The 15,926-nt window shown below is 44.3% G+C and overlaps 1 protein-coding gene across 2 annotated transcripts in view; it reads left to right on the top strand.

The window, feature by feature from the left end:
• The first annotated feature begins 7,996 nt into the window (after positions 1-7,996).
• LOC135515978 (metabotropic glutamate receptor 8-like) overlaps positions 7,997-15,926 on the top strand; it is a 235,676-nt gene continuing 227,746 nt past the window's right edge. For both annotated transcript variants that reach the window (XM_064939888.1, XM_064939889.1), the window contains exon 1: positions 7,997-8,730. In XM_064939888.1, the coding sequence (XP_064795960.1) occupies positions 8,176-8,730 (555 nt within the window). In that variant the 5' untranslated portion in view covers positions 7,997-8,175. The remainder of the gene's footprint in view (positions 8,731-15,926) is intronic.

Here is a 15,926-nt window from a genome sequence, read left to right as displayed (position 1 = left end):
ACACAGTGTCCTCCATCATTCTTAAATAGAAGATGTTTGGAACCACCAAGACTCTTCCTAGAGCTGGCAGCCCGGCCAAACTGAGCAATCGGATGAGAAGGACCTTGGTCAGGAAGGTGACCAAGAACCCGATAGTCACTCTGACAGAGCTCCACAGTTCATCTGTGGATTCTACAAGTCGGAAATGTTCCACAGGGATGTTGGCCCATGCTGACGCGATGGCATCAACAGTTTCTGCAGAATGGAAGCCGGTACATCACCGCCACCAGCCTGTACCGTACCAGGCAGGATGGGTCCATGGACTCACGCTGCTTACGCCTAATCCTAACTCTGCCATCAGCATGTGGTCGTCTTCCCATCTGTGACAGGGATCGATGAGATAGTGTTCTGCACACCACTGCTGTACTGCGTTGTTATTCATCTGTTTGTAGCTCGCCTGTTAGCTTGCACGATTCTTGCCATGCTCCTTCGACCTCTCATCAGTATATACTCAGTTAATTAGGTACACCCATTTAGTACCGGGTCGGATGCCCCTTTGCCTCCAGAACAGCCGGAATTCTCCGGGACATGGATTATACAAGTCGGGACATGTTCCACGGGGATGTTGGTCCATGCTGACGCGATGGCATCATGCAGTTTCTGCAGCTAAGAAAGGAACGATTGGAAAATAATTTTGGTTCCAACCCCTGCTTTAGAGTGCAATGAAAATAGCATACGAGCAGTTTTACTATGACCTCTGCAGTGTATGGCCAGATTAATCAAAATATGAATTCGGAGGGCAGAAATGATGAAATATTAAGGCATTAGACCTCTCACTAAAGGCATCGGTCATATAAAAGTTATACTTAAATCCAAAATAGTTTTCTAGTAAATTTGTAAGAATGTCTCAACCCATGTTCAAGAATGGATTTTTCCCCTTTATTCAGATTACAACTGCTCACTTTTGGTTATTTGAAAACAAAATAATCTCCAAAATATCATATTTTTCAACAAGCCATAGAAAGTTGTTTGCAATTTCAGTTTAATCCACCTGAAAAGACAGAACAAATAATACAACAAATATTGGGGTTAAACTCAAATATAATTTACTAATTGATAAAAAAAAGGTATGATCTTGAATTAGCTAACACAACGTGCCATTGGAACACAGGAAGTGATGGTTGCTGATAATGGGCCTCTGTACACCTATGTAGATATTCCATAAAGAAAATCAGCCATTTCCAGGTACAACAGTCATTTACAACATTAACAATGTCTACACCGTATTTCTGATCAATTTGATGTTATTTTAATATACATAGATATATATATTTACCCCAAAAATATATGGGGTTTGGAAATTATGCAGACATTGACGGAAGTAACAATCTATCCGCAATATCAAAGCTGATCCACCCCCTAAAAAAGAAAAGATTAAAAAAAAAAGTCTAGAGCCCTGGGGGGGGAAAAAACATTTTAAAGGCCTCCCCACTTGTCATCAGAGAGCTAATTCCATGCTACTCTACACATTTGTCCGTGGGGAAGAGAGAATGCTGCAGTGTAAAGCATAAAGTACAGTGAATTTATGTTCAAAACAACATTCTTAGGTAATACAAGAATTGAGTTGATTATGTATGTCAGAGGCGGCTGGTGGGAGGAGCTATAGGAGGATGGGCTCACTGTAATGGCTGGAATGGAGTTAATGGAACGGAGTCAAACATGTGGTTTCCATTCCAGCCACTACAGTGAGCCCATCCTCCTATGGCTCCTCCCCCCAGCAGCCTCTGCTAAATGTGACTGCCAATATCTGTGTAAACTCGGCCCATGCTGTGCATCTAAGGTTAAAGATTTAATTTGAATGAATAATATTACTGTGTTGTACCCTCTAAACTTTTTCCAATGATCAATTGCCCAAAATTCGTTAAATCTGTTGTTTTTTAGCCATCATTTTTTTTAAAATAGGAATGTTTTACACACACCGAGTGTACAAAACATTAGGAACACCTGCTCTATCCATAACATAGACTGACCAGGTGAATCCAGGTGAAAGCCTTGATCCCTTATTGATCTCACTTTTTAACCTGTCTCCTCCCCCAATCGTCCACAGCGATTGAAGTGGATTTGAAGAAGGATTTTTGAGTATTTTCTTTAGCCTTTTAGTTCATTCGGTACCGTTCACGAAAATGGTTCGCTCGTACAGACAGTGAGTTACTTGGCCTTGGCGTGTTATACAAAGCAGCCCGACAGGCGGTGTGAACTGTAAATGATACAGTATTTTGTGACCAGGCAGCGGACCCCTTGTAGTACCTCCGCTGACCCCCAGGCGTCTTTGGGCTAGGCTACTTTGGATATTGAGGCTCGGATTTAAGTAGGTATATTATTGGTGGATTTTAAGTGTTTTTGCGTATTGATATAGTCTATCCCCGAAAAAAAGTATCCTTAGGTTGATTCAACCTATGGGAGATTTTTTTAACAGAAGAGCTAAAATCAATAGTTTGACATGACCAAAGTTTCGTTTCTAGACCTACTGTGGGCTACGTAACGCTAGATGGCGATAGTGCTCTATCTAGTGAGGCGCTCGCTCCTAAAGTCATGACAATTTTATCACGACTCGCACATCAGCCTCATTGAACGTAAAATACTTTTTTTGTTGATGAATCAGCTGCCTGACATTTGCTCGTACCTCCGTTCGTATTCATTTTGGTTGTTAATTACCAGTATATAGCATACGTTAATATACATTATAATTTAATATAAATTGATAATTGCAACCAATATGCCAATTGATTAGAATTCGCCTATTTGCATGTAGCAACACATGCACATTGGTTTGAGCGTTCGAGAGGAATCAATGCCTGCGTTTTTTGTCGGCTATTATGCAGATAGTAGATGTAGGCTTATTGATGTCGTCTCAGATGTCTTGTTTACAGACGTTGATTTCAATCATAACTGATTCATTTAATGGACTCTTCTGGGCAGATGCATCAGAATGTGACTGTTTAAATGTTGCATTCCATACAGTTTCTGTATAATTTATGCAACAGATAAATGGTGTCGATGCTGATAAAGGGAGAAGGGGGGTATGCGGAGAGAGGGTGAGAGAGAGAGAGAGAGAGAGAGAGAGAGAGAGGGGGGGGAGGAGAGAGAGAGAGAGAGAGAGAGAGAGAGAGAGAGAGAGAGAGTTGGGAGACCAATCGCTGCCGGTGGGTGTTTTTTTTGTGATTCATTTGGCGGAGACGCGCGCTCGCTGCTTGGCTGGATGGCTGCATGCGCTGTCCCTTTCAGCACCGAAAACCAGAGGCGCGTGCATCTGTGAGTGGGTTGCGAAGGCGCGAGGAACCCTCAATCAAGTCACGGAAAAGCAGGTAGGCATTTTTTTAAACTACATATTTCGTTTCATAGATTTCGTATGTCTGATAAGGTCCCATCAAACATCATTCTTCCAGATTTCCCCTATCTTCCTCCATCTGAAGAATCCATCGCTCCTCAGCCATCTGCATTTTTTTTCTCCCTCATTGTTAAATTAATTACCCTCGATGGCTCTGCAAATTAGCCCTTAAATAACTATTTATCCTTTCATTATCGATAAGCATAGTTGATGTTGACAGTCCACTGTATCGTCAATCAGTCGTGACCTGTAGCTAAATGAGAGGGTTCCGGGTTGGGAAAGGAAACTGCTGAGCTCCGCAATGAAGTTCCAATATTGACCCAAAGGAATGCGCTCTCTGCTCTGTTCCGCGCGCCAAGAAACCGAATCCCCTCTACATTTACATTTAAGTCATTTAGCAGACGCTCTTATCCAGAGGCATTTAGAAATGATCCATACATCTGATCTCATCCGTAGCCCAAACGTCGTATTTTGTGATAGAATTAATTATAATTAATATGGGATAATTAGATGAAAATAATTGGGATATGAATGGTGTGATTTTCAGAGCTCACTGAATAAGGACGCACTATTTCACACACATGAACGACGCCGTCTCAATTGAAAGACTCAACATGTTATATTGAACTTGAATTAAAAACATTAAACTTGAATTAAAGACATCATTAGGTCGTTATTTATCTTTGGAGCACAAACAAGGTTTGTATTCCACAGCTGCCTGTTTCATGCCACTGCTTTAATCAGTCGTATATAACAGAGGGCGGTGGTGCATCTCACATTGAACCCTATCTATCCCCGCAACAAATCATACTAACGCACCACTTCCACCACGTCCTCTGTAAGGAGTTCCGTCGCTTCTCTCATCTGCAAGAACGGGTCAGGGGAATTGTAGGATCACAAGTCAATTTGGGGGGGGGGGGGGGGGGCGTTGGAGGGATTTGGGATGTGTTTGATTCGATCCCGTTTGTTGGTGTCTTTACCTGCCTGTGATCTGAATGCAACAAAAAAAACAGATGTCATATTCAACGGGTGCGGTGAGAGGTGGGAAACGAATGGGGAGGAGGAGGAGGGGGGAGAGGAACGGGCGGGGAGAGGGGAGAAAGAAACGAGCAGAGGGAGGAGGAGAAAATAGCAGAGGGGAGAGAGAGAGAGAGAGAGAGGCGAAAAAGAGAGAAGAGCCATCACTTTGTGGAAAGAGCAGTGTGCTTCCCTCCCAGAGAACGTATCTGTACACGAGGAAACCTAATATAATGACCGGTAGAGCGGATGGTGCAGCCTGACACCTAGTGATTGGTGTAAATTAAGAAGTGAAATGTGCCAGCCTCTGCCTCGCAGGGTAATACTCCCTTCATCTTACTGCCAACAATAACGATCACACTGCTGGAATTTCTACCGTTCTGTCAATTCTCTCTTATTAGTGAGTCACACGTTCCAACCCGAGCAGGATCGAAAGGTATAACGTTTTATTCCAGAAGTGAAATAAAATAGTGTAAAAGAAATCAATATGTTGAAAGATCCATTCTTACACTGTAAACCCCAAGCCATTATGAACTCAAATACTTCTAGTAAGTTGAACTCAAAGTCAATGAAAAGTCATTATTACTTAAAATGTTTATGTGGTACTGACTCAAAACTAAATGAGAAATCACATCAACTCTGTTTTTTTTAAACATTTATAAATAACAACAAAATAACTTTTTTCCAGCATGCTCTACTGCAGGTCGATTTTTAAAATTTGTTTTTAATATCTGTGTTTTTGCATGTAGGTTGAGGGATGGATTGATAGATAAATCTTATGCTAAATAAAGATAAGGTATTATTTTCTAAACTAATCTAAAAAAAAAATGCACTCTTTACTGAAATGGTTATTCCAGTTTAATTGGCTTAGATAGTTTCCCTGATCCTTGCAGTCATTGTGAATGCAAAGTGTTGGTGAATAAGAATTCCAACTGTTGAATAGCCTATCTCTGGCTGGTTTCCAATAGGAATTACGCATCACTTTGCAAGCCAGCATAATGTGATTTGAGTCAGAAATTGTGGTTGGAAGATTCCTGAAAATCTGTCAACCAGGATTTTTTGGGGGGAAAATCTGGGGAAGTATCTGTCATTTTGTTCAACCTCTAAACAAGGCCTTATGTATTGTCATAAAGAGTTTAATTACAATAACATTTGCCTAGGAATTCACTTGGTGAAGGCCACAGGAAGGAAATTGAATGAATTCAACAACCATGTCTCTGTCATTAACAATACAGTCATGGGTGGTAACTACAATTCACTTGAAAAGGCAAGACACACTGGGAAATTATAGTGGATACGTGGCTTAGTGGGGGCATTACTCAAAATGTTCAAGCTGATGCAACTCAAATCAGGAACCCCTACAGGCTCACAGTGACTATAGTATTGAATAAAGACTGCACAATTACTGTGCTCAAATATATTAAGTGAAATGGATTTCCTCAAAGGTTTGGCATAAAGACAGCACATTGGGGTTTACAGTGTACGCATGAATACAGCCTGAATAGCCAATTAGGAATATAACCTAAGCATAAAGGTGTACTATTTTATATTCATATGCGTGTGCCTTACCCAAGTGCATTATATATTTTTTTTTTATTGGTAAAGTGCTTGGTAAAGTGCTACAGTAATGTTATCCTTTCAAGGTAAATAACTCATGTATTTCCTTAGAGTATAGTTAGCAACCATAGGGACTATACACTGTGTGTACAAAACATAGTGAACACCTGCTCTTTCCATGACAGACTGACCAAGTGAATCCAGGTGAAAGCTAGGATCCCTTGTTGATGTCCCTTGTTAAATCCACTTCAATCAGTGTAGACGAAGGGGAGAAGACAGGTTAAAGAAGGATTTCTAGGCCTTGAGACACTTGAGACGGCGATTGTGTGTGGGTGCCATTCAGAGTGTGAATGGACAAGACAATATATTTAAGTACCTTTGAACAGGGTATGGCAATAGGTGCCAGGGGCACCGGGTTTGGGTTAAGAAATGCAATGCTGCTGGGTTTCTCACGCTCAACAGTTTCACATATGTCTCAAGAATGGTCCCCCACTCAAAGGACATCCAGCCAACTTGACACAACTGTGGGAGGTATTGGAGTCAACATGGGCCAGCATCACTGTGGAACGCTTTCAACATCTTTTAGAGGCCACAACCCGATGAACTGAGGCTGTTCTGAAGGCAACTCAATATTAGGAATGTGTTCTTAATGTTTTGTGCACTCAATGTATGTGAAAGTGCTGGATGTGTGGAAAGGTGATATTGATGTGTGGAAATATATATGGGTACATGGAGGGGGAGGTAGGGAGAAATATTGCCACGATGTCCCGAATATACATTAGGCTATCTATACGCAATGATGCAGCAGTTCCCGAGCATCTCAGCATCCTAGAAACGCGCAGCCGGTTCAGCCCACACAAGCATACTGCGCGGCATCTGTGCCTTTTGGAACGCACACGGACGCGCGCAAAAGTGGTCATGTCACGCAGGAGGAAGTTAAGACTTATTTAGCCAATACTGCCATATGTACAGTATCGCTACGAATGTGAAACTCATTGATATTTCCACATTGTGATGTTATTAATATGATCTTCTATCCAACTCAGAAGAATATCCACACATTTGATTATTTTGGGGAAGCGGGTGTGGTCAAACCATTACCGATCATACACACTATTAGGAAGAGCTCTGACGAAGGCCGCGAGGCCGATACGTAAGCTTATTAGGTATCAGTGATACTATCAAGAGCAGTGTGCGGTTTCCTTTTTCCTTCATGATATGAATGATACAAGTTAATTAGTGGGCTACAGATAAACTAGGCCGGCCAGTGGATATTATATTTTGAGGTAAAGAGGGCACCCAGTAACCTAATCTGATTGGCCAGCAATCACTTACATTCGTGAAGGGAATTCAAAGCGGGATGAGACCAGCGAGAAAACAAAGAGAGTTAAACCAAACCTGCTCCACGAAAGCCTTGCCTCTTCTCACTGACTCACCTACTAGGATGGCTTGCTACATCATTACTGATCTGTTTTTGATGACAATGATTAGGTAGCTGAGGTGACACCTTCCAGGTTCTGATTCCAATGCAGCTGTCAGTCTAACAAGTGGAGAACCAGTAGATGTTCACTGAATGACTGAATGATTACACACTCAGTAACCTTCACTCTGTCCACGTGAATAATGCATTCTGGAGCTTTGTTGATGTGTTTGACAGGCTTGGCACTTTGTGTTTGACATGCTTGGCACTGGCGGATAGGATGGACTTGTCAGTGGAATAGGATTGGCGGTTGTGTGTGTGTGTGTGTGTGTGTGTGTGAGGGGATAGGGGGCTGTACTGTGTGTGTGGAAAATGCTCATCTCTCTTGCTCTTGAATCTAGAAGGCAGGTGTTGCAGCTTGAACAGTGATTTGTGAATGCCAGTGTGAGGGAGGGAGGGAGGGAGGGAGAGACTGTGTGGTGTTGTACCCAGTAGATGGCTGACTGAGGCACTGACTGCTTTGTGTTCTCTGTGTGTATCTTACAGGGTCTGCTGAAGATGTGAGTTCAGGATTATCATCGCTGCAGCTGCACTCACCTCCTCTACTAGTGTCTCTCTCTCTCTCTCTCTCTCTCTCTCTCTCCTCTACTGGGACATGCATGCCTCATGGGCCCGGGACATCTTAGAGCGGCCTGCTAACTCCTTCCCAAACTCCTCCCCCCGGGGACTGACGCCCTTTCACCTATGATCCCGCCCATACTCTCCACAGTAACTTCTCAGTAACTCCTCCCACAACCGCCATCCAACTGTTACCATGGCGTTGTCGGAACCCCAACGCCTTCCTTCCCTCCTCGCCGCAGGCCACTTCCTTTTCCACTTCCTTACCTCATGTTCCTGGCTCCTCCCCCTGGCCTTCCCTCAGCGAATCACGGACCCCGCCATCGGCACTGCGCCCAATCAGGAGTACGCCCACTCCATCCGATTGGAAGGCGACATCATCCTGGGTGGCCTGTTCCCGGTGCACTCCCGGGGGGGCGGTGGCATGCCCTGCGGGGAACTGAAGAAGGAGAAAGGGATCCACCGTCTTGAGGCCATGATGTTTGCCATCGACCTGATCAACAAGGACACGGAGCTGCTCCCCAACATCACCCTGGGGGCCCGGATCCTGGACACCTGCTCCAGAGACACCTACGCCCTGGAGCAGTCGCTGACCTTTGTCCAGGCCCTCATCGAGAAGGACGGCTCGGATGTACGCTGTGCCAACGGCGACCTGCCCATCTTCGCCAAGCCTGATAAGATCGTGGGGGTGATCGGGGCGGCGGCCAGCTCCGTGTCCATCATGGTTGCCAATATACTGAGGCTGTTCAAGGTAAGGACACTGGAACGGATCTGCGTTGGTTTCTGGTTGGTCTGGTTAAGTTTGACTTGAGTTTGGTTGGGTTAGTCAGGCTGGGTCTGGTTTAGTTTGACTTGAGTTTGGTTGGGTTAGTCAGGCTGGGTCTGGTTTAGTTTGATTTGAGTTTGACTGGGCTAGTCAGGCTGGGTCTGGGTTAAGAACCCTGCTAGTTTCAGTGTTGGTGATGGCATGGTTCGTGTTTACATTGATGTCGGAGCCATACCGTGGATATTTGTGTTGTGTTCGTGCGGATACTATTGCACTGTGTGTGTAGGTGCGGAACACCAGCCACTGTGTGTTGGATGTAGGGGCTCTCTTTACAGTAAATGGAGTATATTGCCGGCTGCCAGGGCCTGGACTTCATCATGTCTATCTCGCCTCCTCCTCCTCCTCCTCCTCCTCAGATGGATGCTTATTGTTCCAGCAGGATATTACCCTGACCTGTGTGTGTGTGTCTGTCAGTCAGAGCCATTATTGTGTTCTCAGCCTGGCTTCTGACATTGGTTCTCTGGTATTACACACGGAGACGCCACTTCTGCCAGCCGTGCTCTCTGACTACTGCAGGCAGATCAAGTTCAATTGTGACAACCAATTAAAATGCAATCAATCTTGTTGAAGAACACTCCACTTCACTCTGCACCCCCCCACCCCCCGCACCCAGCCCAAGAGACTGTGTGTGTGTGTGTGTGTGTGTGTATGAGGTTTTGGTCATGGGAGTTTGATCTATGCTTGACTGGTCTAGACTGGGCTTTCTAGAACACGGAGAAACAATGAAATCAATTACTGTCTAGGGTACAAAAGCCAATTAATGGGAGAGTGGTTGGAACAGAGGAGTGAGTGTATACGAGCACAAGACTGTCTGTGTCGCTGCCATCATTAGTCGAACAAGGTTGATCGATGCCGAGCGCAATGTGGAAATATGTGCCTCCTAATGATCCATGTGACGTTCTCAGCCATACACCTTTATCTTCTCTTTCTCTCTCTTTCTCTCTTTTTCTCTCTCTCTCTTATTTTCTCTCTTTTATTTTCTCTCTCTCTCTCTCTTTTATTTTCTCTCTGTCTCTTTTATTTTCTCTCTCATATTTATCATTTTTCTCACCATATCACTGCCCTGGTTCTGTGTGAGTGGCAGTGCTGTATTCTAACTCTGTGCATAATAATATTAAACATGATTTAGGGAGGAGTCTGTCATGGCAACGGCACACACAGGGACTTGAGTTTGGGTCGCTGCGCAGAGCTCTCATTTTTCTAATAGGATTTAGAGCAGGGGATTGGTAGGCTTGTGCGTGTGTCTGTCTGTGTGTTTGCATTGTAGCATTTGTGTGTGTGTGTGTGTGTGTATACACTGAATGTACAAAACATTAAGACATAATATTGGGTTTGACCCCCCCCGACCCCCTGTCCTTTGGGTGGTGGACCATTCTTGATACATACGGGAAACTGTTGAGCATGAAAAACCCAGCAGCATTGCAGTTTTTGACTCAAACTGGTGCGCCTGGCACCTACTACCATACCCTGTTCAAAGGCACTTTGAATGGCGCACATACACAATCCACCACCGACTCTGGTTGAAGTGGATTTAACAAGTGACATCAATAAGGGATCGTAGCGTTCACCTGGATTCCCCTGGTCAGTCTGAGTCATGGAAAGAGCAGATGTTGTTAATGTTTTTTACACTTAATGTATGTGTGTGTGTGTGTGTGTGTGTGTGTCAGGAAGGATGGATTGTGCTCCATATCACATTACTATGTAGATGCTTTATCTGCGGCTTCATGTCTCATGAATGATGCAGTGTGTGTTGCCGTTTGGAAATAGCATGTTGGAGAAGATGTCATGCTGGGTGGCATGGGCCAGCTAATCTCCCCACTGGCTCTCTCAGACTCCCTTAGCAGCACAGAGGAGAACCCAGATGCATTGAGCAGCATGGTAAACACATGGGGAAGTCCAGTGATGGTGGAAACTGTGAGGAATTAGATCCAAGATGGAGGTTGGATGGATGGAGGTTCCTGCCCCGGATATTTCAAACACTCCTACTCAGCCCACAGTTCTTCACATCCTAACAGCAACCAGGAGATCGTATTAGAGAGGAGAGACTGACTGCTTCCCAAATGGCACCCTATTCCCTATATAGTGCACTACCTTTGACCGAGGCCCATAGGGCTCTGGTGAAAAGTAGTGGACTGCTTAGGGAATAGGTGGGACACAGACATAGACTGACTCTGCCTGTCTCAAATAAGAGGGGAACCCAGATGCACCTAGCAGACACTACCAGAATGGCGGTGGTGGAGACGGGGAGAAATGAGATGGAGGATAGATGTATGGACGTTCCAGCCCTGGATACCCCAACCAGACACAACAGTTTCCCTCCAGTAACCCTTCCTCCTTGCTGCTCCATGTTTCACCCCCCCCACCTCTCTACAGAGCAGGGCTGGTAGTGGACACAGACTGTGGGTATCTCCTCCCTCCGTTGCCCCCTGAAAGGCAGGTTAACCAGGCCTACACCTGTCCTGCCTGCCTGCCTGTCTGGTTGGGTATTGATTGAGAAGCTCCTGAGGGGCCAGGTTGGTGATTATACTGTTGATTATTAGATCTATGGGACTCTGGATCACTGTGTAGACAGGCTCGGGATCCATTCTGTTTCAACCATTTAAACTGAAGAAAAGGTCAGATAGAAAAATAAATTTAGTGATGTCTTCGGCCATCATTTCCCGTCCTATTCAAAATGCATTTGTGTTGGGGAGGAATAAGGGGTGTCTGTGTGTGCAGGCGTGCGTTGGTGTGTGTGTGAAGGTTTAGTAGATAACGCGACACTCCAACAATGCAGCCTCTGGAGCAGTATTATCTGCTGCGATATATGATATTACCCCAGAGTCTCTGTATTACTGTGTTACTGTCGTCTGATAGGATGAGGAGAAGATCGTTTCTCTGTTGCCTGAGCTGGATTTCCTAGTCTGTCCATGAATCTCTCTGCTCCTAACTGGCCAAGAGGTAAGAAGATTGAGGGGGTGTAAGGGAATGATTATTTCAGAGTCTTGCTGAGAATCAAATTGGCCAGAGCAAATATTTTCAGGCCCCCGGAACATCATGCACTCTGTAGTTGAACTAAGAACACGTTGATAAAAGAGGAACATTTCAAAGACTGCTCAGTGGATTATTAACAAAATTGGGTTGCTCCATAACACTCAGAAGACAACAATTAGACTGGAATGGAATCAACAAAAACATGCTCATGAGTCATACATGGCACATAGAAGTCATCGTGGTGATTTCGCCCTCTGTATTGAAGAGTCTAAAAGACAGAGTTACAGACGGCCAGAAGGCAAGACTTCTGAGGATGTGATTGGACAGGTCCAGACAGAAAGTGGGCTAATATGTGTCTGTATTACTGTGAACTGAGTTAGGAAGGGAGAGAGAGGGAAGAGAGAGAGCGATTTAGAGACGGAGAGAAGAGAGGGATTGAGATCAACAGAGAGAAATAGAGTGTCTCTCTCAGGAGTCTCAGGACTCTGATGATTGTGCTGTTGATCTCTTTAATGATGAGAGAATTAAGTGGCTGATAATGAAGCCAGGGGTTCTTCACATCACAACAACAACAACAACAACAACCAGGAGATCTCATTAGAGAGGAGCAACTGCCTGGTTCCCAAATGGCACCCTATTCCCTAAGCCGTCCACTACTTTTGACCAGAGCCCTATGGGCCCTGGTCAAAAGTAGTGCACTACATAGGGAATAAGGGGGACACAGACGTAGACTCTCTCTGCCTGTCTCAAACAAGATGGCCGCCACACCACAGAGAGCGAAGACCAGGCCCTCACTAAATGAGGAGAGCTCTAATTTTCCGTCTGAAATGATTTCTTTTCAGCCAAGTTGACGTACTGATGATTCATCAAACGAGCCCCGCTGGCAACACACTCATGACCGCACGCACGCACACAAACACACACACACACAGTTTTTGGAGTGCCGTTTGTTGACGTGGTAAGTTATGATGTGTCTACCAGGTCCTCCTCAAGCTCTTTGAGAGTGAGTCGAGGTCACCAGAGTTTGTTTTCATAATCAATCTGATGGTGTGGTCTATCCCTTTAAGAGAATGGGGGTAACAAGTGTTATTGGGTCAGGCCTGTAAGGAAGTTGTGTAAGGGGTGAGAGTACTGTGTTTGGGCTAAGTGTGTGTAACGCGTTTGTGTGAGGAGATTGTGAAATGGGTGTGAATGAAATATGTGTGGGATTGTCAGGAGTGTGTTTGGGGTGCAGGTGTTAGGTTTGTGTGTTTGCCTGTGTTTGTGCGTATATGGATGTAGGATGTGTGTTTGAGGATTGTGTGAGTTTTAAAAGTCTCTGTGAGGACTGTTCTTGGTCTGCTTGTGTAAGAAGTGTGTGTTAGTAGGGTTCTTGGTCTGCTTGTGTTAGAAGTGTGTGTTAGTAGGGTTCTTGGTCTGCTTGTGTTAGAAGTGTGTGTTAGTAGGGTTCTTGGTCTGCTTGTGTAAGAAGTGTGTGTTAGTAGGGTTCTTGGTCTGTGTGTGTTAGTAGGGTTCTTGGTCTGTGTGTGTAAGAAGTGTGTGTTAGTAGGGTTCTTGGTCTGCTTGTGTTAGAAGTGTGTGTTAGTAGGGTTCTTGGTCTGCTTGTGTAAGAAGTGTGTGTTAGTAGGGTTCTTGGTCTGCTTGTGTAAGAAGTGTGTGTTAGTAGGGTTCTTGGTCTGCTTGTGTAAGAAGTGTGTGTTAGTAGTGTTCTTGGTCTGCTTGTGTAAGAAGTGTGTGTTAGTAGGGTTCTTGGTCTGCTTGTGTAAGAAGTGTGTGTTAGTAGGGTTCTTGGTCTGTGTGTGTTAGTAGGGTTCTTGGTCTGCTTGTGTAAGAAGTGTGTGTTAGTAGGGTTCTTGGTCTGCTTGTGTTAGAAGTGTGTGTTAGTAGGGTTCTTGGTCTGCTTGTGTAAGAAGTGTGTGTTAGTAGGGTTCTTGGTCTGCTTGGTCTGTGTGTTAGAAGTGTGTGTTAGTAGGGTTCTTGGTCTGCTTGTGTTAGAAGTGTGTGTTAGTAGGGTTCTTGGTCTGCTTGTGTAAGAAGTGTGTGTTAGTAGGGTTCTTGGTCTGCTTGCGTTAGAAGTGTGTGTTAGTAGGGTTCTTGGTCTGCTTGTGTTAGAAGTGTGTGTTAGTAGTGTTCTTGGGCTGCGTGTGTAGTGTGTGTTAGTAAGTGTGTGTTAGTAGTGTTCTTTCTGCTTGTGTCATGCTTAGGGTTCTTGGTCTGCTTGTGTAAGAAGTGTGTGTTAGTAGGGTTCTTGGTCTGCTTGTGTAGCAGTGTTCTTGTGTTCTTGGTCTGTGTGTGTGTGTTAGAAGTGTGTCTGGGCTGTTCTCTGAGACTTGTCACCTGCCTCTAAGGAGGCCCCCAGGGTTGAGGAGGAGTTGTGTAAAATGACTCCGTAGGCTGCCTCTTATAAACCGCCTGTCAGAGTGACACACTGCAAAACAGCTTTTGCCTGAGAGAGAAACTGTCTGGTTATTATTTTGCAGTATATCTCTATGGGTAGTCCAAGCAGGATGGTCAGGGCAAGTGACTGCACTGTGTTATGTCTTCTTCACGTTATCCTGTCTATCTACGGTATACGGGTAGCCAAAGCAAGATGGTTGCATGGCGTGAACAAGAGCTCTGTTTTTTTGTTGCTGAACGACATAAGGAGACTGGTGGATGTTTGATACTCAGTGGTTAGTTCTCTTGGTTGCGATGAGTGATGGAGTCGTCCCAAAGGAGCAAACCTCAAGCTAAATCACCCTCACCTCTGTACTTTCCAAGTTATTTGAAAATATTCCAATTCTGGACTTGACCCAGGTTTTGTGCACTAGCCCGTACTGGCTCCTAGGGCTTTGTTAGAATACAGGGAACGAGGGGAACGAGAGGGTTGGAAGAGAATGAGGGGAAAAGAAGGGAAGAAAGATGAACTCGCCTCTCTTTTCCCAGCCTCCTGTCCAGAGGGAGCTGTTTCTACGTTTTATCAGCACCCCCAGAATTATTTTTAAAAGGATTGTGGGAAAACATGGAAACAACATTAGTGGACGAGGAGAGAGAGATGAAAATAGGCTGTGAATACTTAAACAGAGGTTAAATGGTGGTCGGCAGCTCGGCACTATGGTTTGCATCATTCACAACGACAGTTGCCAAATATCTCTAAATCTAGTGTATAGGACCTGTTTCATATGATCCCCTTTACATATCTACTTCATATAAACACTAGCTCTGGAATGGGAAAAATATCCTTTCTACTGTATTCAGCTAAGTTCAACTATGTTCTTTTACTATAAAATAATGTCAGGGGACTTATATCTTGTCTGCTAAATGAACAAGCCTCCAGCCCATAGCATGGCACATAGCCAGATAACATACGGTTGGCCAGCTCATATTAATTCTGTTCTTCTGAAATACATTTTCTTCATATCATAATGTTTCTCTCGACCTGCCTCAAATAAATAGTGGATTTACTGTGGTGGTGTTTTTTTCAGTTGAGTTATTAGACTTTTAAAAAATGTAGATGTTCCAAATGTGTGCATCAGCAGCTTGTTTTGCGTGGATGCCTGGAGATGCTAAACGTGTTCATGTTAATTAACGGTCAATTACCGTGAGACCGGCAGTCTTTAGCCTGACAGTAACCGGCTGACACAACTTTCACGACCGCCACAGACCTAGTGTAGACTTTGGCTTGCCTCCAGAAACATAACACCGGAGTCCGAAACGGACTAAAACGTCACAAAATGTTGTCATAATATATGCACTCTCCTGTTCCCTCAGAACCCATTTCCGGACTCGTCATCAGGATGTCTATGTCTATGTGTATTCTCCCTCTCTATTATCCCTCTACCACATATCCCTCTGTCAATGGATGGATTTGCTGATGTACAGCGCCTTCGGAAAGAATTCAGACCCCTTGACTTTTTCCACATTTAGTTACTTTACCGCCTTACCCAAAAATGTATTAAATAAAAAGAAATGTCCTCAGCAATCTATACACAATATCCCATAATGACAAAGTGAAAACAGTTATTTTATACATTTTCAAAAAATAAAATAAAAAACTAACAGAAATATCTTTACATAAGTATTCAGACCCTTTGCTATGAGACTCTCAATTGAGCTCAGGTGCATCCTGTTTCCATTGATCATCCTTGAGCTGTTTCTACAACTTGATT

Source organism: Oncorhynchus masou, chromosome 27, assembly GCF_036934945.1.
Source record: "Oncorhynchus masou masou isolate Uvic2021 chromosome 27, UVic_Omas_1.1, whole genome shotgun sequence".
Lineage (NCBI taxonomy): Eukaryota > Metazoa > Chordata > Actinopteri > Salmoniformes > Salmonidae > Oncorhynchus > Oncorhynchus masou.
Note: the sequence above shows the minus strand (reverse complement) of the source record. Positions and strands in the feature narration are given on the sequence as shown.